We start from the raw sequence: 23,191 nt of genomic DNA on the forward strand, positions 1-23,191 counted from the left end.
CCGTATAGGTTCCGAAACGGCTGGACCGATTTCAATGAAACTTTCAGGGAATCTCCGGATTGACCTGGCAAGTAATCCTGTAAAGTTTGGTGACGATCGGAGCACTCCTATTTTTGAACTGTCAAAAACAGCTTTTATTTACTATGATGATATTCTATTGTTGGGTGTACATGGGTGTAGATAATGATCTTCACCCGCTCGAGAAGAGAATAGAAGAGAATGAATACGGAGAGAAATAAATGATTTAATATATTATGAGACTTAAATTAAAAATTTAATGATGTAAGTTTATTGTTTAAATAAAATAAAGCTAAATCTAGCCCGGCGAAGCGGGCTGGGTACGCTAATGCTATTATAAAAAGGTAAGTAGAGAACCTTTTTACGTAGGCACGCAGTTTATACGTGGCACAAAGCAAGCACGCACAGATGTAATGGAAGGAAAACGGTGACATTGAAATGAAATTAGGCAAAGGCATTATCTCGTATCCGCAAGGACGAGGGATGTTTGCAATTCTCAGTGCGAACAAAAGAGACCTACGAACCACTGCAGAGAACAAAATCAACATCGTCGAGCTCACGTCACGTATTTATAATCCCGCATTCGCTTCCTGCTTTTTGTTACTTTTCGCCCGAGGTTATTAAAAGGAATTAAGCTATTTATAGGGACCCATTGTGAATTCTATACATTTTTGTCGTGAAAAAATGTGTTCGTGGACTTTAAATAAATGCCGGCGTTTCTTGGGACTAGATTTCTTTTGACGTAATTATTTATCTATTATATCATTAGGTATAGCTACTGACTCTTTGGTCTAGTGGTTACCATACACGAATATAGGCGCGAGGTTCTAAGTTCGACTGATGTTTGGGCTAAAACAATGTTAGGTATATATTGAGTTTGATCTTTTTAGAAATCCACTGTTTACTATAAAGTACCTTAAGTTAGTAAATTGACGCTGTCTACCTTCGTGACTTGATAAGCACGTTAAGCAGTCGGTTCCGGAAATTATAAAAAAAAAATTATCACATTTTAGTAATAATTATTTAAAAATAATTATCACTAAAATGTGATAATTATTTTTAAAGCCCACCAAGCTTTATTCGAGAAGCGTGGTTGTTCTATGCTCTTAAATCCTATCTCCTATGAGAACAGGCCCGGGCCCGGATGGGTACAGGCCTCTTCCAACTTAGGGTAAGACCAACAATAGCATCCAGGACAGGTATATAAACCATATCAACTACGATACGTGAAACTAGAAAACGTGATAGTGCGCAAATGATAGTCCTACTTCTCAAATCTAAATGTTAGCAAAAATTACTGATGTGATATTTTTTCTAGTAGTGTAAAGTTTTGAGTTGTAACGAATATTACTTTTCCGTCTTTTTTTAGTTTTTGAGATTTCGTACACTTAATTCTTAAAATATTATTTATTAAATTTCATGAAAAATTTATATTTTTGAACATTTTCATATTTCCAACGTTATCATTTTAAATTTCAGAGTTTACGCTTACATAAAAAAAAGTTTCGCTCGTAAAAACAGTTTCTTGCGTACTTTTAATCAGCGTAAATATTTCGAATGTAGAATTTTCACTGTACTACAGCAAAAAGCTACTAGAGTACAAATGAAATTTTGCACCAGTGTTTGGAGAATACAAAAAATGGTGAAATCCGACAACTTTTTTTTAAATAAACAAGTATTGTTGGTAACCACAGTGCTGTAGAATGTGAAAAAATACCCGAACTACATTTGCTTATCTAGATACGCCAGCTAACTAGGAGTACCTATGTTAGTAACCCGAATTCCCAACTGGGAGTAATTTTTACTGCCACTGCACGCTCGTGTTTGCTTTTGGTAGAGTCATTTCGCGTACAAGTGGCGAGATGAATTTAAATATTATTTAACGAACTGGCTCTGGTAAATTAGTAATTTATGAAAATCAGAAAGAGAAGGATAATTTTGGCTCCTAAGGGGACGTACGACTACTCATAGATTTATTTTGTTTACTTAACCGTAGTGGTCATTCCTTCCTTTCTCTGTGGTATACGTTTTCTTGTCCCTAATTTTGCTTGTTTGTGGATAGTTAATATTGTAATCGCATAATCGATTATTCTAGATCCCACTAGGTGCGTTTCACGAACATTGTGTCTTATAGTTATATAGTGGAACAATGATCATGAGACGCGTTCGTGAATAAACATAAATGTGGTAGCAATAATTTATGTGATACAATTGGATATAATTTCGAAGTCAAAACTGACGATGTTTTATTTCAAAGCCTCTTCTGGGAGATTACAACCATATGTACATGATGTTTTGTTTCGAAAAACAATGTCAAGAAATATCATTTCAAACTGACGGTGTATAAAACATATACTGTCATTTTGAAATAATATTTCATGACATATTAATTATTAAAACATTATATAATCGAGCAGGTTTAAGCACAAAATTCTGACAAAAATAACCAACCAAATTCCCATACGATTACGTTCATTAAAATGTTGGTACGAGTATATTATACAAAATTTTACAACTTTTGCAGTACAAGTGTGCTACGCGCGCGGTTTAGTTTAAACCGAGCTTTTGTGGTGTGGCCCAGTTTCGTCGTCAGGGACAATTTATATAGTTTTATATGGTAAGTAAGTACATTAAAATAATTGTAACTTAAGAATTAAAATTAACAAACACCATAGCTTAAAGAGCTGGAAAGCTGGGGAGGCAACTGTCAGACCGATTGTCATTGCAAAATACTAAAATAGCAAAACCGCACCCAATGTTGTTCGAAGATCGTACAAGGCTAGTTGGAAATGGCCTACTAGAATACCACCCATAAAAAGTATTTTAGACAATCTCTATTATAAGAAGCTCTACTTAAACACTAATTAGAACTTTGTTTGATAGAATATGTCCTGGGAATTGCTACCGTCATTCTTGTTTCTGCTGCCAAGCAACATTGCTTGGTTCCAACCTGAAGGACGTAGTTGCCAGTGTAGCAACAGGCACTTATGCCACAGGCTAATGGACACAAGGCGGCACTTATTAGGACGCATTCCTTGGAAGTCACGTAAAGTGTTGCTAGTTTTCTACATACTCTTAACGTCAGATAGATACCGCTTATTTACCAACTTCAGGATGGTTCCGCATATGTATTACCGAGAAAGCCAATACAAATTTTTAACTTGACTGGATTTACTCAAATCCAGGTCCTCGTGATCCATAATTGAAAATGCAAACCACTAGACAAACGAAGGAATTGCATGATATAAGCTATCTGGGACCGTGGATTGTGGAATATTTTGCATGATTTCTATCTTGTGTCGTCTGGCGGCGATATCTATCGACTGAAGAACGCTACTTTATTGCCTGATTAGGGATATTTTCTAAATATCCCGCCTGTAAAAGTCTGCAACTTTTTTTTCTAAGCACTATACAGTCATGATGTAGTCTATAAAATGGTAGCCGGCTTACCTGTTAGGAAATGGCGGATGTAATAATAAACCTATACCACTACCAATGGCCACTGGCCGAACCCTCCTGCTAAAGCAGACCAGAGAAAATTCGGGAATGATAAATTTAAAAATTATGCGAGCCGGATATCGCGTCCGGGACTTCACACTTATAAACCACCCCGCTCAGCACCGTTCCATGGTAGTCATCAAAGTTTTTGATCGTTAGCCATTTTATAAGTGTTCTCTTGATTAGCTTGATTCTGCAAGTTTAAATCGAACGCCGGCTTGCTAGGTTCTCCGTAAATTGACCTGCATCTAAAGTTACAACGCAAACGATATCACCGCTATCTACATTATACCACCCCATTTCAAAGGAGCTTTTAAAGTCACGCTAAATTAAACTTAAACACCAGTAGATTTAATGTTCAATTTAGATTTATGCGTTTCAAATCAATTCGGTATTCTCACCTTGAGGTAAAATATTTGTTTCTGAATCAAATTCTTTGTACAAGCTAAATATAGATTACGAGAAACAGAAATGTAATGTACTCGTAGGTATAAAAATATATTAGGATATATTATTAATTTGAATATCGAGCAATTCAATATGTCGGCTGATTTATAAGCATGAAAAGTATTCATGAACCTAGGTTATTATATTGATATTTAAATACCAAAATCTACTTTGTATAGTATAACAATTTGCCAGTGGACAATGCAAACTTTGATGAAAAAAGTTACACTAATAATTCTCCTTAGTTAAAAATGTCGGTAGGTACCGGGTTTAAAAGGATCGGAAGTCCTAAAGGTTAATAATACCGATATAAGCTGGTGAGTAAAAGAACTGCACAATGTATTAACCAAGGTCGAAGGATGAACACGTCGACACTTGTCTGTGCAAAGAAAATCATCAAAACGATAAGGTTCATTGTTGTGCGTTGTATATTTGTGGTGCTAGGTACCTACTTACTCATTTAGTTTAAATTTCAGGATATTATTTATATACCTATAGGATAGGATGATAATTTTTTGAGGATATGATTGAATAAAGACTATTCTGTCTGACTATTCTGTTGATAGTCTGAGTATTGGTAGGTATATAAAGACAATTACGAGGCTTATAAAATACACAAATTTCGCATAGTTGGTCTTATGTTATGTTAGGTATATAAAAAAAAATGAAATTATCGATCTCAAAATGTCCATACCAATATTATACATGTACCTAACTAGGTATACGTTAGATTGGTCCCCTGCATAGTTTTGAATCACAGAGACACGGCTCGTGGCGTTGGAATCGGTTCTAGGTATTTTTTTAGATTTTAACTCAGAACTAATGTGTTTTAGTAGGTCCCTGTGTAGTTTGGAAACACAATTGGAATCGGTAAGTGGCGCTGCAAGCAGGTTCTACCTAAGTTTTTTATGATTTTTCGTTTCGGCATCGACTCAATGAGAAGGGTTCAAGCCGCAGTCCACCACGCTGGCCCAGTGCCGTTTGGTGGACTTCACACGCCTTTGAGAACATTATAGAGAACTCTCAGGCATGCAGGTTTCCTTCACCGTTGAAGCAAGTGATATTTTAATTACTTAATTACTTAAAACGCAAAACCTAACCAATAAGCAAAGTCAGGGACTTACTTATAGTGGACTAAAAAAATATTTAATATAACAAACAGAAAGACGCGTTATTTACAATTCACAGTAATTGAGGCATGCTCTACATTTCAAACCAGTTATATTTACATAATATATCCATATCTACTCTTATGAGTCATGGAGTCATGATACCGGCAACAATGCTTGTCTGCTCGGCTCGGCGATAAACCACGTGACAAAGGACACAGTGGAATCGACAGGTTCAAACACGTTTGAACGTGAACCATAAAATATACATGTTACGTGAAAGGTCGTTTGAACCTATTCCAAAAACAAAGCCATTCCATAATCAATCACTGTACTAAATAACTTATTAATATCATAAATTCTTAATTTTTCTCTCGTTTGTTTGTTTTTCCTTCCTTCACGCCCTAACTTAGTGACCGACTTAGTGGCATAGATTTCTAAGGACTAAGAGTAACACAGGCTTTTTTTAAATCAGTTAAACAAACGGTCCCCATTTTTAAAAAACCGTAATAATAACACCATAGCAATCATTCAATTCCGTATCCCACTCTTTCAACCTCATCTTAAACTAGCTACCTACTCAGAAGCTTAGAATTTAGACAGATTGTACAAAGTCACATAGGATGCCAAGCCACTAAACTTTGTACAATGTGACCACATTTATTGAGGGAACATGAATTACTAAAATTCAAAAGAAAAAAAAAACGATTTTTTTGTGTGGCGCAAAAATAATTGCATCTTGTTTTCTGTCGCCTCGATATATTTTATATCGAAAAAATATAGGGTAGAGTTTTAGCATACCATGTTGTTAGCATCATGTTCCTGAAATGACACCAGCAACCACGCTCTTCAGACAGGAACACAAAAATGCTGATTGGCGGCAAAAATAAATATGGCGCTAGCTTAAAAGCTCTTGGGATTTTTTTTTTAATTTTCTCTGGTCTGGTCTGGTGGAAGACTTTGGACGTGGCTAGTTACCACCCTACCGACAAAGACGTGCCGCTAAGCGATTTAGTGTTCCGGTGCAATGTCGTGTAGAATCCAATTAGGTGTAAGAATACCATATGTCGAAGATGACATCATAACTTACTACCAGCCGAAATTGCAGTAAAGGGCTACGATGTAGTGGATTGGCAGCCCCGAACTGGTAAGCGCAGCGTTGGTCGACCCCCAACGAGGAGGACAGACGACATTAAGTGCGTCGCAGGTAGCCGCTGTATCCAAGCGGCTCAGAACCGTGAAACTTGGAACTCCCTACAAAAGACCTATGTCCAGCAGTGGACGTCTATCGGTTGATGTGATGTAGTGGAATAAAAAAAAGCGAAGTGTTGCTCATACAGAGTATTGCTATAGTATTGAGAAATAGAGTCAATTATTACTTTACAAAAAAAGTAATTAATTTAGTGAATATACGAGTAGCGCAAGTGTTAAAATCAAATCATAGTGAGTTCGTAGTGCCACTTTATATTCTCATATTTATGACAGGAAGTCTCGGACACCACTCATGTGGGAATTATTGATCTGAATTGATGGCTCACTTATCCACATGAAGTGGCCTGTAAAGGATCGTTTCGGTTTTATGTCCAATCTCGTTATAAATGCATCTAACGTGCCTCGTAAACACACGGAATCACGGCCTTTAATAAAGATCTTGGCAGCAATAACTAAATATTACCTACCTAATAATCTATATATATGAAGTTTATAAATGGAATATTTCTGCCTGTATCATCGTTATCCTCGTATCAACGCTTTAGCGGCCCACTACAGGACACGGGTCCTAACACCGGACGCTGGTCCAATACGGATTTGTGGGCGCGTCACACGATTTTGAGAACATTATGGAGAACTCAGGTTACCTCGCGATGACAACATTCCACTACACCTTCACATTTCATTTCACCTTCACCGTTAAAGCAAATCATATTTTATTTGCCTTGAAAGAACATAATTTAGAATAGTTAAAAAGCTGGGATTCAAGCTCGGCCCCCCGACATTGAAGCTACCCACTTAAAACGGTTATCGCACTCGATATATAAAATATATATTAGTACAAATAACATAAGCTCACTCATACACACCAACATATTCAGGCATATCTTTTCTAATATAACTTATTAGTTATTTATATCCAAAAGTTTTGTTTAGTTAATTTTTAATGATATTGCCTAACACAAAAACATTATTTTAGTTTATTCTCTGGAGGACGATGTACTCCAACAGTGTAGCAATACTTATGTAGGATCATCGTTTCCGCATTTTAAGGTATCCACTATAACCTTTTCCTAATAATAAACTACACGTATTATTTAATAGGTCCTTATTATTTATTTATAATTTTCGAGAAGGAGGTGAACCGCCGAATCCAACTCGGATGGGCAGCGTTCGGGAAACTTCGTGCCATCTTTTCGTCAAAAATCCCTCAGTGCCTGAAGACGAAAGTCTTCGAACATTGCGTGTTGCCAGTGATGACCTATGGCTCTGAAACATGGTCGTTAACTATGGGCCTCATAAGAAGGCTTAGAGTCACTCAGCGGGCGATGGAGAGAGCTATGCTCGGAGTATCTCTACGCGATCGAATCAGAAATGTGGAGATTCGTAGAAGAACCAAAGTTACCGACATAGCTCAACGAGTCGCGAAGCTTAAGTGGCAATGGGCCGGGCACATAGTTCGGAGAAAGGATGGACGTTGGGGTCCCAAGGTGCTGGAATGGCAGCCCCGTACTGGTAAGCGCAGCGTTGGTCGACCCCCAACGAGGTGGACAGACGAGATTAAGCGCGTCGCAGGTAGCCGTTGGATCCAAGCGGCTCAGAATCGTGGAACTTGGAACTCCCTACAAAAGACCTATGTCCAGCAGTGGACGTCTATCGGTTGATGTGATGATTATTTATTTATAATTATACGGATAAGCTACACGTCTTTGTAGACAACGTTAGTATAAAAAAAAGCTAAGAAAGACATTATGTAATGGGCGGAGGATTAGGCCTAGCCGGGTACAGTCAAACTTCATTCGTCTGCGAGTGAAGTGCAACGGGACCCCACATTTTTACATAGCTCCAGCTAATGCTGGAGCTATGTAAAAATGACATCATAACTTACTACCTGACCTACCACTTAACTGATTTTAAACATTAAGTTAAGGTGGGTAAGATATGGGCAAAGCTAAGGGCACAGTCAATTTTAACAATTAAAACTTAATGGTTGTTGTGCATTCCAGCCAGTTCTTGTGAAGAACTTATTCGTAAACCAAAGCGACGGACAGTGATAAAATAACCAAACCCGGCTATTATAAATCTTCATTCACTTATCAGGCGCTAATATCAATAAAACTTAATACTGAAGGTGGACACCCAAATACTCTTAGGTCGATAAATACCGAGATCATTCCATTGATAAATGAGAGGCTCACAAGCGTGGAGTATAAAAGGGAAACTGTGTTGGAATGTCACTTGCGGCGCGGGCTCCCATTCAAAGAGTCGTTGCTCGCAGGAAATCGGAGCGTGTATTGAGAAGTGTTAGGTACTCGTATATTCAACGTTGACTCGCTTGCTGGAGTCGCATACAAATTATTGCATTTAACATGGCACACCTTTTTTGCGAAACGTATCTCGATGCTGGGGTTTTTTTTTTTTCAATTAGTGTGAATAAAAACAGATACATACCTACTTGCTGGGAATATGACAAACCGAAATAGCTACAAATCAAAGACACGATTGCAAACTCTAATGCGCTATTCTAGAGGAGTGAGAAGTGTTTTTATGAATCTTTTCCTATTTATTGTAAATGCGTGTGCTGTGTCCAATCGTAACCAGTACTCTAAATTCTGTACATTGAAGAAATTTTGAAAATTTTTTGGACGGCACACTATAAGCGATACTTAAGCAAAAAATGTTTTTTTTTTTAATTTTGGTCGGTCTGTGTATCTTGGCTGCGCATCATGCTGTAGCTACTGCATGAATTCAAATAAAACTTTGAATAATTTGAGTTTATAATACAAGGTAGGACATACCTAGGATACCTTTTGTCCAGTAATTCAGCACGGTTCCTTAGGTAGAGTGCATAAAAGCGATGGATGATTTTACATCATAACTCCGTCAAATATAATCTGATTTAAATAATTCTTTTGTACTGGATAGGTTTCCTGTCCTGCAAACATTTCGTTTAGAGTAGATGAATATGATTGGAGATAGAGGACAGAACTTCACAGCGCGCAGCAGCAAACCACTCGCAGCTTGAAGATATTGAAAGTGTTACCACATTTATTAGGAAGTCCACACTGCTGCTACACAAAAATGCCAGAAATTGTCTTGGTTAACCTTCAAAATACAAATCAACTAACAATGCGTTTTCAATTGTTCATTTAACGATTACTATTCTTAGTTAGTATCTTTGGAGCAAACAGAGGGTTCCTCAATTAGTTTTCAAACTTCTAAAGTCGGGCACCATATTTATATAGCCCCACACCTTAGTCGTTTTTTTAAATATTTTAAAATAAGTTCCATCGATATTAACAACTATACGTACTTAATATCTTAGGTTTGTATATGTGATTAACTACAGAGTACGAGTGTCTTATTTTTAAAGTCAAAGTCAAAGTCAAAAATGTCTTTATTCAAGTAGGCCGGCCCATATGGCACTTTCGATGCGTACATAAGAATTACACGGTAGTGAGATGATGGCGATAACCACATTCGTAAACTTAAAACTAAAGCTACGAGGGTTTCAAACGCGTCCTGGTCTAAGAAGAAGCCCACCACAAACTTAGCCGGGTGTTTTTTTTTTTTTGGTTATCACCATCTCACAATCTCATTTTAAATTATTAGAAGAGCAACCTGGTTAGAGCAATAATTTACATCCAAGCTTTTTTATCGATTACGTAGTCCTTTATACTATAATAGGACTTTTTTAAGAAAGGTTGCAGACCATGTAGCATTACGCTGCGTCCCGTCATTTTTGCGGGCAACGCCTCAGAGTACAGCTAGTACTTAAAATAAAACTGTAACTTGACGATTCCTACATAGTCAATATTTTAGCAAGATTTAATATCGATGGAACATATTCTGATTTAATATTTATCTGTCTGTTCGCGCATCATGCAGAGACAAATGAATGGATTAAATGAAAACATTTGTTAACATTTAGGCTATATCCCTAAAAACAATAGAGTCCCTTCCATCAGAGCTCTACCTAATCATTAAGATAAAAATGAAAGCAAAAAAAGAGAGTTATTCTATTCAATGACTCACTTACACACTATATTGTAAAACTATATTTTAAATACATTCTTACAAGCAAAGGTTAACATAGTACCTTGTTTTGCCTTAAGTATACATACTAATAAATGTTTCATTATTTGTAAATCTTTTAAGGAACTCGTATTTGGGTTCTTTGGGCAGAGAAATAAGTGCAGGTAAGCACGTTAAAAAAAAGTAAGGTCGGACAGCTTGAATACAAAGTGCCTAAACCGGTAAATTATATGTCTATTACGATTGATGCAGTCTCGACTACGTGTCTGATGTATAAGGTATAAGATGACGTTTTCTGGCAGTGATTTTTTTGTTCCACTACAAGGTAGCCCTCGACTGAAAACTTACCTGTTTAGTAACTGATGATGCAGTCTAAAATGGTAACGGGCTAATCTATTAGGGATATGGCATGTCTTTGACGGTAGGATGTTAACTAGCCACGGCCGAAGCTAGTTACCGGACCAGACCAGAGAAACTGTAAGTTCATAAATTGATCTTGCCGGAGATCGAGCCCGGGGCCTCACACTTAGGGTGCCATCACATAATTCATATTTCTTAGACCGATTTTTCACAATTCAGGCGGTTAAGCTTTTGAATGCCTTGCCTTTTGAAATCCGAGAACCTCAATTATCATTTTTACAGAACTTGTTAAAATTCCTTTTTTGTCTGAATCTTGGTAAACAAGCCACCATAGCCCGCATATGTGCTGAATACAACGTCATATCACGATTATTACCTGTCATCGACATATTTCACAACACTTACCCATTATTTATAAAAAAGCTAATTGCAACACTTAAAAAAGCCGGTATATAAATAAAACATAACTCTAAAAATCGCTTAACTATCGGTGAGCCCTCGCTTAAGATATTACGTACAGAACACCTTTTCCCTCCTGTCTTTATGATTATTTTTGCCTAGTTTACATGACAATATATTTTTTTTGTGAATGTCATAGTCACTTGTCATTGATATACATATAAATTGTAGTATATTGTGTGAATGTGTAGTATATTGTGCAAGTTTTATTACTGTATATTGTGCATATGTATATTGTTAGTGTCTTTTATAAATAAAAAATAATAATTATAAAATAACTAGCAGTTGCCCGTGACTTCGTCTGCGTTTGATTTTGTTTTTTGATGTGGCATTCAATTTAGTTGTAGATCTAAAAAAAATTAAAGTAAGTAGTATCGCTAAGCCTTCAATGAGGGGTTTGCTACTGTCCGCTGAGGAGTTCTGTCCTCTATCTCAGTTTGGGCAAAATTAAACACATATTATAACCTCTATAGTACAAAAATAATTATTTAAATCGGTTATAATTAGTCAGAGTAATAGTGTAAAATCGTCAAACACTCATCTCCTCTCCCAAAGGAACCGAGCTTAATGTCGGGATAAAAGTATCCTATATTAGTTCTAACACTTCCATCGGTTAAGTAGTTTTTGCGTGAAAGTGTAAAAAACAAACTTACATTGACATTTATAATATGAGTAGGGATAACCCTAGCCATGCCTATTCAGAGTCAGGCAAATTGATGTCAGGGAACGAGTGACATTGTCTTTTTTATTTGAGGATACAATGTTTAATGCTCAAAAACTATTCCTCGGTTATCTAATATAGTACTATGGCTATTGAGCCCTGAAAATCGGCACCCTCATGAGTGTTCTTAACTGCTTGATTAATGGATTCGGATATTTCATGAGTGTACCCCAACCAGAGACTGGCAAATAAATCACTGTCTATCTGGATACCTGTAAAGAGGAACAAATTGTGATGTCTATCTAACTTTTCCTGATTAACTCGACATTTCAAGAAACTTGACTTGAATTAATAATTATTTATTTTATTGTTTATTTATTTTTCAACTTAGAAATTGTATTACATGAATTTTCCTAATGCACTAGCGTAAATAGTGATGCACCTATCAACATACAATATTAATGCTATTATATTTTTTATTTGATAACTATGACCCATCTACACTGTTACATAACATAACAGAATAATTAAAAACTTAATTAAATCAAAAAAACCTTACATAAAATATTAATATACAATATACTTATAAAAAGTTTTAAATTAGAATTTCGACCTCCAGGCAGCCCTACGCGGAGTTTAACATAAAGCTTGTAAATCGTATCTATTTATTAATGCTATGATAGGCGGACGATGAACAAAATCGAAATTCACCCAAATAAACGTCTCTCTTGAATATGTGAAATCGGTCAATGAAACAAGAATTTAAAACATCAAATTCGTAACCTACCACCTCACATGACAATGATAATAATTAAAATAATTAAGAACCTTTCTTTTCGTCTCTGTGTCAGTCAGTCTGTGATTGAATTGAGATAGATTGTAGACTATGTAGCAGTACACGGCGGGCATAGGGCACAGCTAGTACATCATATATTTTAATGATTTTTATATCTAGACACATTAAAATATATTAGTTTGCCCACCAACAGGTGCTGCCTAGTTGGTTTAGTGGTTAACATATTCCACTACTAGCTCGAAGCCCTGGGTTATATATTTGGGTCAGGCAAATTAGTATTGAGTTCTGTCAAAAATTCTCAGTACCAGCTCCGAATTCGGAAATTGGCGTTGTCGAACTCCAAGCCTCGGAAAGCACGTTAAACCATCGGTTCCAGTTACTTTCCTTAACATAATATGATGATGATCTTTGTAGCCCGTCTACCCGCATTGAAACTACGTTGTGAACAATGTTTAAAGTTTTTCTTATGAGAGATGCCTGTGGCCAACAGGTAGGCATTGCCCTGCAGTAGGCACAGAATTAAGAAAATACAGAAACTGTGTACACGAATCAAAAACCTGTTGTTTCTCGAACAAATGGTTGGTCACTTCATATCGTTTAGCAGTTGAAAGTAATGATTTTACCTCTAGTGTTCTGTACGTTTAACATAAAATGGGAAAATGAGAAAAAGTTTGTGAGCTAGCAATATTCCGCGGGTGTAAAGTGAAACGTGCGCGGAGCATTTTCGCTGTTTTTGAACACAATGCACTGCATACAATAATGGCTTAATGAGGATTCTGTAATTCTTAATTCTGTAGACGAAGGTAAATAATCGCTAATAAAGTTTGTTTGAAAGACTTTTCAATAGATTGTAAAGTATAATAACTAGGTAATACTTGTTAAAGTAAGTTCTTTACTAACTTTAAATTGACAATCAAACTTATTGCCATTAGCTTTAACGTCGCTGCAATGTCAATAAAGCAGGCCCCTTTATTTACCTGTACTCCCAGGGGCGTGCTTTTCGTGACAAAGGTTCAGTTCAGATCGCTGCGGTTTAACAGTTTCTTTCAACTTTGATGGCTGAACGATTATAATATACGACTGAATATAATAAATCATTACCATCATCATACCAACCCATTGCTGGCCCACTACAGGACACGGGTCTCCTCCCACAATGTGATGGGGTTAAGGCCGTAGTCCACGCTGGATCAGTGCGGCTTTGTGAACTCCACACACCTTTGACAACATTATGTAGAGTTCTCAGGCATCAAGGTTTCCTAACAATGTTAACCTTCACCATTAAAGCAAGAGATATTTTAATTTGTTGTTTTTATAAGCTTTGAAAAACGCACATAACTTAGAAAAGATAGAGGTGCCTGCTGGGATTCGAACTCCAGAAATTCAAATCGAAGTCCTACCCACTCGGCTATCAACACTTCGCTTTTATATATTAAATACCAAAAGCAAAAAACACGGTAGCGATAACTTTCTATCAAGCCTATTTCTAGCAAGCCTATGTTACTCTCCGTCTTTTCAAATAATTCTAGGCGAAAAATCAAGTTTATTGATTCTCTAGTTACAGCCTGAAGAAAGGACAAACAAACAAACATCGCATAATACTAGCAAGGATAGAACTTGTCACCTCATTTCTAATATTCTCGCTAAATACGGGACTTTTGCATTACTCTTGCACAATCGAAATTTTATTAATACCTACTTATTTTTGTATTTTTACGTTTTACTTAGGAATATAGTCATTAACTATAAAAGAGAAGAACTTCGATATGGAAGAGGTGGTCACCCTACTAAAGCTAGCTGTCAAAGCTTTAGCCGCGATGCGGGAACTGAGCGTACATATTTATTTTATAAAAATATTTAGGTACAATGGAAATATATTACAGATAATTCGAAGGAAAGTAGTTAAAACCACGTTTGTTGGAGTTTATTATTTCTGGTCGAAAACTTTGATCGTGGCTAGTTACCACTCTACCGACAAATATGTGCCGCTTAGCGATTTAGTGTTCCGGTGCGATATCGCGTAGAAACCGATTAGGGGTATGAATACTATACTCCCTAACAGGTTAGCCCGCTCCCATATTAGACCGCATCATAACTTACCACCAGGTTACAACTTGTAGTGGAATTAAAAAAAAAAAAATCGAAAGCATGATGGTAAAACGCTAATACTGGCAACCTTTCCTTAGCAATAAAGGAGTCCCCAGTATTAACTCATTCTCCCCTGAGGCGTGCTTTGGACGTCAAAGGAACAATTCTGATTTCACGATTAAATGGAGACTAGTTGAACTTTTTTTCATGTTAATACCCGATCAAATACAAATATTTTCAATATTGTACAGTTTGCCAATGATCTCTACAAATAGACATCCGAAACGGTAGTAGTCACTAAAAATCACACTTTGCGTTTCAAAGTGCTCATAAAATAGGCCTACTTGAAATAAGTAAATTTTCAATTTGTATATGGATATCTTCTTTGCCAGGACCCCAGTTACCAAACAGTTGTTTTAGTCTACTTATCTTTTATCTGACTGATGAAACGACCAAACTACGTGATAAATTTTAGTAGTTCCCCAACTACTAAAATTTATCACGTAGTTTGGTCGTTTCATCAAATAACAACTTCTAACAAACTAAAGATTTTAGAAAATTCGCTTTGCCACAATCGAACCAGCTAAAATCTGTGAAAATTACAACCTGAACTTTTATTGCACCGATCGTTAGGATCTATGATAAGGATGAAATCTCTCTAAGAATCTTGATAAATGAAATGAAAGGTAAACCATGAAATCTCATCAATCAATTAGTATAAGATTGATGGAACTTCAAATATCCGGGCTGGTACTGAGAAATTATTGATAAAAAATAAATACCTCAAAATTATTGGCCCAACTCGGATATCAAACAAACTTAGGACCTTGTTTGTCATATGCCGGAAATGCGAACCACTAAACCAACAAGGCAGATTTTATCCATGATGTATGCATAGTAAAAGACGACCGAAAGTCGTTGCCGCAATCGAGTACCAAAACGGCTCGCATTCAAAAGAACTCTGACCGACTATTTGTGCGACTGTAACTTCGATGAAGTACAAACTTAATTCTTTTATTTTATTTTAAAAATAGACCAACCTGCATCTGTGGCCACTTGAACTATTAGCTTCTACTGTTTCTTTATTTTCCTTGTGATGTTAAATGCAAAATACTCTGCGTAAAAGAAGGCCACACCTAAATCATCCTTCCACTCACTCAACACCCATTCACTTCTTTCACTCAACGTTATATGAACCATGAAACTGTGTGTCTATGGAGTATTCCATTTGTACAACGATGTCCAAAAAAATCACATCACACTCACTGGAGTTTAGTGGGTATTGAGTCTCGTATTTGAATCTCACCTCACATGAGGTTTTTTCCTGCGCATGCTCAGCGCAGACAAAAACAAACAAAATCCTCATTATCAAGCACACCCTAATTTCTGCCACGAAGATACACTCGAAGCTTAGCTCTCTCCATTGCCCGCTGAATCTTTCTGAGGTCCATGTTACTAAACCAAAATATTTTGCATAATATTAGCCAGTTTTACCGAAAAAAATTGTCCTGCGTATAAGTAAATTATGTGGCAAAACTGTCTTTGCCTGTACCTTTATTTAAAAGGGGGATCTTAGTTGAGACTGGTGAAAATGATAACCTGTCATCGATATAAGTTGGAGTAGGAATTCAAAATGACGAGAATCCAAATCAAAAAAGAAAGGGTTAGTGATAAAAAAATTACAGGACTGAAGAAAAGGAGAATCAAGAGAAGGATAGTACGTAGGCTGTTTTTGTTTGTAATTGGTGTAAAAAAGAGAAGGATTAAAGTGTGATTAAAGTAAATAGTTATTATTATGTTTGAGTAGCCCGCTGCCGTCCTAGACTGCATCATCACTAAACACCAAGCAAGATTACAGTTGAGGGCTAACTTGTAAAGGAATAATTTTATAAGATGTAAAATTTAAGCATGCATAAATCATGTTTCTAGGTAACGCGTTCTAATATTATTTATTGTAAAATATCATGTGAATTGAATTTTATTATCAACTGCTGATGGATGTTTCTTGATCTTCCTGAATCATATTTCATTAGTAAGAGGCTTTCAGAGCAGTATAGCTCACTATTGCCACAATATGTTATTGTTTAATTTCAGGACATTTCAAACTCGCTCCGAATTCTAAACTCAAATGACCTTATTATTAGAGAACAGAATTTTATGCAGTGTTTGTCACACTTCAACTTATAGCACTATTCGAATTCAAGAAAAAAAAATCGTGATAAAGCTTAAGATGTCCTTACGTTTATTAATAAGGTTAAAGTGTTTTTCTGGTTCTTCTATATTTACTTCACACTTTGTGTTTAGGCCATAACAATAGGTGTATTTCCGTATGCGGGGGTTGAGAAAAACAGAAAATATATGTTTGGCAAAAGTAAGCGTTCGGAATTCCATGAATCTGTACGGCGTAATTTATTATTATTTCTTGAATCTTTATACTCCTCACCAAACTACGCTCGTACCTACTCTCTTCACTCGTTTCGCTCCGACATCGGAGCATCTTCAGGAAATGCTGACTAGTATTTTTCATTGTAAGGAATTTGTTAAGAATTCGTAGAACTCTGGATAAATGTACTGGTGTGCCAATAATTTTAAATTTAAAACTATGTATTTTAAAACACTTAAAAGAAATCCAGAACCGACAGGATTTGAATCTGCATCTCTCATCGAATCGCGGCCTGAGGGCTTAGCCAACTAAGCTTCGGTTCTTATACCATCGATGCCGAAATTAATATATGCGTTGCTATCAGCCTTCAAACGACTGCAGAGTCGAGTAGGAATTGCAGTTTTGAAGATACTTTTGCAAAGGCTCAAATTACAATGAGACACTTTAAACAAGAAATGACCCATTGCTTTTCTTGTTTATGTCCTTTTTTATAAATTTCAGGAAATTCCTGAAAACTCGTGCGCCCTGGCAACCATAGAACACGTCTAGTCGGGGTCATTCCACGCTCCAGAGAGCTGCTCTCCATGCGAGAAGTGCGCTCCGAGATCGCGCCTTCCGCTTGCATGCGTGACCTCGCATTACTGCACTGAACTACTTTGCACAAAATGCACTAGAATTTCGCAAAGGATCTTGTCTTGTTTGATACTTATATATGTTTTTAGATCTTATGAATTAAGAAATGTTTGGACTATAAAAGAAAATTTTTTTTTTTTAGGATTAATTCTAAGAAGATTGGCGTGTCTTATGAGGTATTGCATGATGACTATATCATGCATATATTACATTTCCTATGATGATAAATAAAAGAACATAAAAGTAAAACTAGCAACTCGGTTCTGAACTTTTGAAATGCATTTAAAAAATATATATTTAAAACAGTGGCGTGCATAGAGATACGCAGATGATATAAAATGAAGAATATCTCCAGTATGAGTTATAAATACTTCAGAGTAGGATTTTTATTACTCTTACAATGCCTATCCTTAAATTTTGTATAATTCATACTGGAAATTTTCTTCATTTTATATCATCTGCATACCCGGCGCCTACCCCCTATGCTCGCTACTGATTTAAAAAGAGCAATTGAAACTATACTGATGTACCCATGCGATGACCCTTCACATATGCTAGTGCTCATGTAAAGGAGATTCATACTGTCCTGGTGGAAACCCATAAACACCAGGCCCTGACGAGGTGGTCAGAAAGCGTCGAGCTATATATATCAGTGGACATCCATTGATTGATATGATGATGACAATGAGGCATGAAGTAATACTGGGTATGTATCACCGGTTCCGTGCAGACCTGGCAGATAGGGGAGGGGGAGGGGGGAGGGGTTGTTTTAGTCCGTGCAAGTTGGACATGCCCTGCCATCAGGCAGAAGTCCGAAGGGATTTTTGATTTTTCCATCCATCACTACGATCTAAGACTTCATCATCACTTACCAGGTGACACCGGGTGACACTATAATTGGTTTGTAGTTTTAAACTCGCCACCTTCTTTGTTTCTAATAATATCGGAAAATGTATTTTTTCTTCCAATATTATTCTTGTACCTACTAGAAAATAAAAATTTAACAATAGATAGGAAAATAAAATTTTCTGCTTTTTATATTTTAACTTTATTTTTTTTTCTTTACTCAAAAATCCAGTCATCCAAAATTCCGTTTTTTAAATATACAAGTCTAGTCGGAAAGGCGGTAGGTAGTAAGCCGATCGCTGTATTAATAATAAAAATAAACCTGAGATCAATTATCTTAGAGGAGTTATTCCTCTATATACAAACTTTTCGTATATAAGCAGTAACAACCATAAGATCAGCTATATCTACTTTTAAGGTCTTATCACAAATCCTAGATAACATTGAAATTACAATTCACACACACGTTTATACGCAAGTCTTTCACACAATTACTGAGGGCTTAATTTTTTTAATGTTACTTATGTATGAAAACTGGAATAGGTATACGTTATTATAAATTTTGTTCTCTGAATCGAGTAAAGTGATTTTTTTATGTACCCCTAATACTCTTAGTACAACCTAGCCATTTATAGATATATGTAGTTTATGTTATTTGATCTCTCGTTATGGCCAGGATGTTATTGATCAAGCGCTGGCGGACGACGTTGAACTGTAAACCACATAAGAACTAAAATTAATTAAGGTAATTCAGCATATTCAATATGTATGTTATAAACATATGCAAAGATTAGGTTTTGGGTTGATATGATGATGCTGATGACCTACTACAAATAGGATTCGATCTTACCCTTTTTTTTATTCCACTACACGTTAGTTACCTTTGACTGCAATCGCACTGGTAGAAAGTGATTATGCAGTCTAATATGGTAGCGGGCTAACCCTTTAGAGAGTATAACAGTTATATTGAAGCTATATCCTAAACGCTTTTCTACGCGGCATCGTACCGGAACGCTAAATCGCTTAGCGGTACGTCTTTGTCAGTAGTGCACTACCCACGATCAAAGCCTCGCACTAGACCATACAGAATAGCATAGTCCATTCGTTGCATCACCGTATCCCTCGTTTTTATCGATACCTGACTTTTAGAAACAGTTGCGTTATTAATATACCACGTTACAAAGAATGTAAAACAGATTTAATATACGAACCCCGGACCGGAGGACACCTGGTCCTTCTGTTTCTCGAACCCCTCCGAACCCTCGTATTCCTTTTTGTCTTCGGTTCTTTCATATTCACTTCGACTATATTGAAAATAAATTATTAATTATTATAGGAGTTTAACTAATCTACCTACGAGGAATAATAAATTCTGGAATTTTTCCTGCCGGGGAACGGACCTGGGACCTCCCTCTTATTCAACCGCTCACCACACTATGCCGGGGCCGTCAAATATAATAAGTTCAGTACAGTTGCGTGAACAGGCTAGCGGTGATAGCCTAGTACATAAGGCTTTCGGCATCCCTTTCAGGAACCTTTGATCCTCAGCACCTCGATATTTGGGTTACGAGTGTTTTAAGCAATATAATATCACTAACTTCAACGGTGAAGGAAAAGGTCATAAGAAATCCTACATGCTTAAGAATTTTTCATAATGTGCTAGAGGTCTTATGGCTACCACCGATCCGCCCTTGACTAGCGTGATGGACTAAAGCCTAATCCCTTCTCAATCTGAGAGTAAATCCGTGTCATGTAGTGGGTTGGTAATGGGTTGATGATGACGAACAGGATGTCTGACCACGGGAGATAGATAAAATGAAATACCTTTATCAAACAAATTTTAGGGTACGCAATGCTTTTGAAGCATGAATGATTTGCAACTTTCTGTATTTTGGGATATAATAAAGTTACATATATTTACAATACAAATTTAAGTCACTTTTATCTGCAGAAATCATCTGTATCAAGTCATAATCAAATCTCAATGAACTTCAAATATGCGTACATATTTATCATGCATTTTTGAGAGCTCTTCGTCATACAAAAAATTCATGTGATGGATATTTCAATTTTACATTATGCTTAGTGCCCGTCGAACACCTTGTGTAAGATTGATCATATTGCAGTTAGATAGTTTTATTTCTTATCTACCTTCACGACTTTGAAGCATTTTCCTTCTCTTCTGCTTAATTTCCTCTGTAAGATTTTGCACCATTTTTTCTATAAAGGAATCCAACACCAAACTTCTACATTCTGAAGTTATGATTGACCTAAAAAGAAACATCAACCAATTGATATATTAGATAAGTAACAAGAATAACTCATGAAATGAGAATTCGGCCCTCTTGAGAGATTTTGTAAATTGTGTTAAAATTTTAAAAATCTACTAGTGTCAACATTCCCTAAATTTCTGCATAAACTAGCAACATAAGTAACAGGGGAAGAAGACATAAATAGCCCAAAACAATTTATTGGTATATCCAATATATTAATCTGCAAGCTCTTCAATAAGGTGACACTTAATCAAACAATCACTTGTGTTTTTTTATAAGTATACCTGCATATTGGACATTGTTTCCTTTTCTGCTTCCACTTTTCAATGCAGTATTTGCAGAATGTATGCGAGCAGTTAAGAGTGGTTGCAGACACAAACAGCTCTGCACAAATACTGCACTGCAGTTCAGTCTCCATAATTTCTCCAACTTCTGTTAATATTTGCCTTGTAGTGGTTTCACTATTTTCATCTGGAGTTGCGTTTTGTACAAGTTTGACCCCATCATTTTCAATACTTAGCAACTGACTTCGGACCTGAAGCAATTGAGTAGTAATGGTAGAAACGCATTAGAAGCACCTGACTATATCATAATTGACTGTGGCCTAAACTCTTCTCATTCTATTAATCGATAATAATGATGGGGATGAGATATGGTGGTAACACAAACAAATGCGCATAGTATTTCGCATAGTGCATATCAGCGTGAAGGTGCGCTACCGTAAAATTAAGCTCAATAGTAATTCGTTGTCGTGCGTATTTCGATGCTGCTACTAGCTGGACCACCGTTTGCTGTTGCGCTCCGCCCCATTGCTACAGATGACGGTGATTTACAAGAAGAAGCCAATCTCGTTACCTGGATAGTTTGGAACTTTAAATCAAAGCCTGTGGAAAATCCAATATATAGGAAATGGGCTTTCAGAAAATCCGCAGCACACAAGCTATAGTTATACAAAAATAACTGTGTCCCAGCAAAAACACAAAATATCCAAAAATGTAAGTCTCGGAACGCAGTTCATTCACAGCAATAAGTTGTAAGATCGCATGTGAAACCAAAACAGTTATTTTAGTTAGTATCTATAGCACCTAATTAACAATTCGTCACAAATTGTTTTCAAATTAGTTGCCTACTTACTTTTTCTGGGCACTGTAGTTTGATGCGTTTAGCAGAAGGGGGCATCAATTCTGAATCTTCATTTACAAATTGGTATACAAATTCACTAGATTTATCCAGTTGTATTATATCACCATGACTTATTTGTTTTCTTTTTCCTTTTCCTAATTTAACTCCGTTTATAAAAATTCCGAACGTGCTATAGTCTTCCACAATCCAGTTTTTATTATTTTGTATGAATTTACAGTGATTTATTGATATATCCAAGAATGGTATAATCAATGCATTATGGAGCCCTCTACCGATGGTGAACTACAAAAAACAAGAGAACTAAGTTTAATTAAAGTAATAATTATATTTTTCATACATTTTATATGGATTTCCATAAATCAAACGTCCCATAAGGTAATGGACCCCATCAAATATTTTGAAAGGAAGCCTTTAAAAAGTATTCCTACAAAGCTTCTAAGCTGCTAACAAACTTTTCTCAGTAAATCAACAAACAAAAAAATTTGTGCCATCTCTTAAAATACTACGCACTACGAATTAACTACGTAAGGTGATATTTGTCATTCATGTTATCACCACAGTTGAATGCCATCCATTAAGCCATAAATCAAAAGAAGAAGAAGCAAGTAATCCGAAGTAGCAAAACTTTATCATGAATTTAACTTTAATTTTGTGATTTGGTTTTTCGTAATTCAGATTGAACCTTGGATGACAAGAAGTCCAGTGAAGTAAAATCAAAATAAACCTCATGGTTGAAACAATTCTGTTATTACTTACTTCTTCTGAACTTACGTCGATCTGCTGAAAACTTTTAAATTGTGTCTTTAATGGCATGCAAGACAATAATGTTGGAAATGTTTCATTCATCTTATAAAAGTGTTTTTTCATGCTGCCCCGAAAAACAAATTATTTAATCGTATTGAAAAGTATTTTAAATAACTGATAATCTTCTATCTATCAACTTTCTATTAATGCTATTAGGAGAAAATAAGGTTAAAATTTAATAAATATATAATTTTGAATTTTTGACAATTTATTTAATTTTTTTTCCGGTGACTGGCGTTACAGCTCTGAGCAAAGAACACTCAAAGAGGATACCAGCACATTGACAGAAGAAGTGGGAGTCTATATGTCAGTGTCTGTTTTAGTAACAAGTGTTCTTCTTTGCCTCTTCTTTATTTTTTTTGTTGCACTGATTTTTACTCAGATATAGGGATTTTTAGCTACTTGCGTAATTCAATAGCATTATTA

The 23,191-nt window shown here is 36.1% G+C and overlaps 1 protein-coding gene across 1 annotated transcript; it reads right to left on the minus strand.

Moving 5' to 3' along the window:
* Nucleotides 1-18,770: 18,770 nt before the first annotated feature.
* On the minus strand, nt 18,771-22,900 carry LOC120627582 (E3 ubiquitin-protein ligase rnf8-A-like). Its single transcript, XM_039895592.1, has 6 exons — nt 22,718-22,900; nt 21,953-22,243; nt 21,103-21,353; nt 20,697-20,815; nt 19,757-19,849; nt 18,771-19,257 (listed from the first exon to the last, which is right to left on the minus strand). The coding sequence occupies exons 1-6, from the start codon at nt 22,826-22,828 to the stop codon at nt 19,226-19,228; spliced, it is 897 nt and encodes a 298-aa protein (XP_039751526.1). The 5' UTR covers nt 22,829-22,900; the 3' UTR covers nt 18,771-19,225.
* Between the last annotated feature and the right edge of the window lie 291 nt (nt 22,901-23,191).

Source organism: Pararge aegeria, chromosome 11 (genome assembly GCF_905163445.1).
Source record: "Pararge aegeria chromosome 11, ilParAegt1.1, whole genome shotgun sequence".
In the NCBI taxonomy this organism is placed as follows: domain Eukaryota; kingdom Metazoa; phylum Arthropoda; class Insecta; order Lepidoptera; family Nymphalidae; genus Pararge; species Pararge aegeria.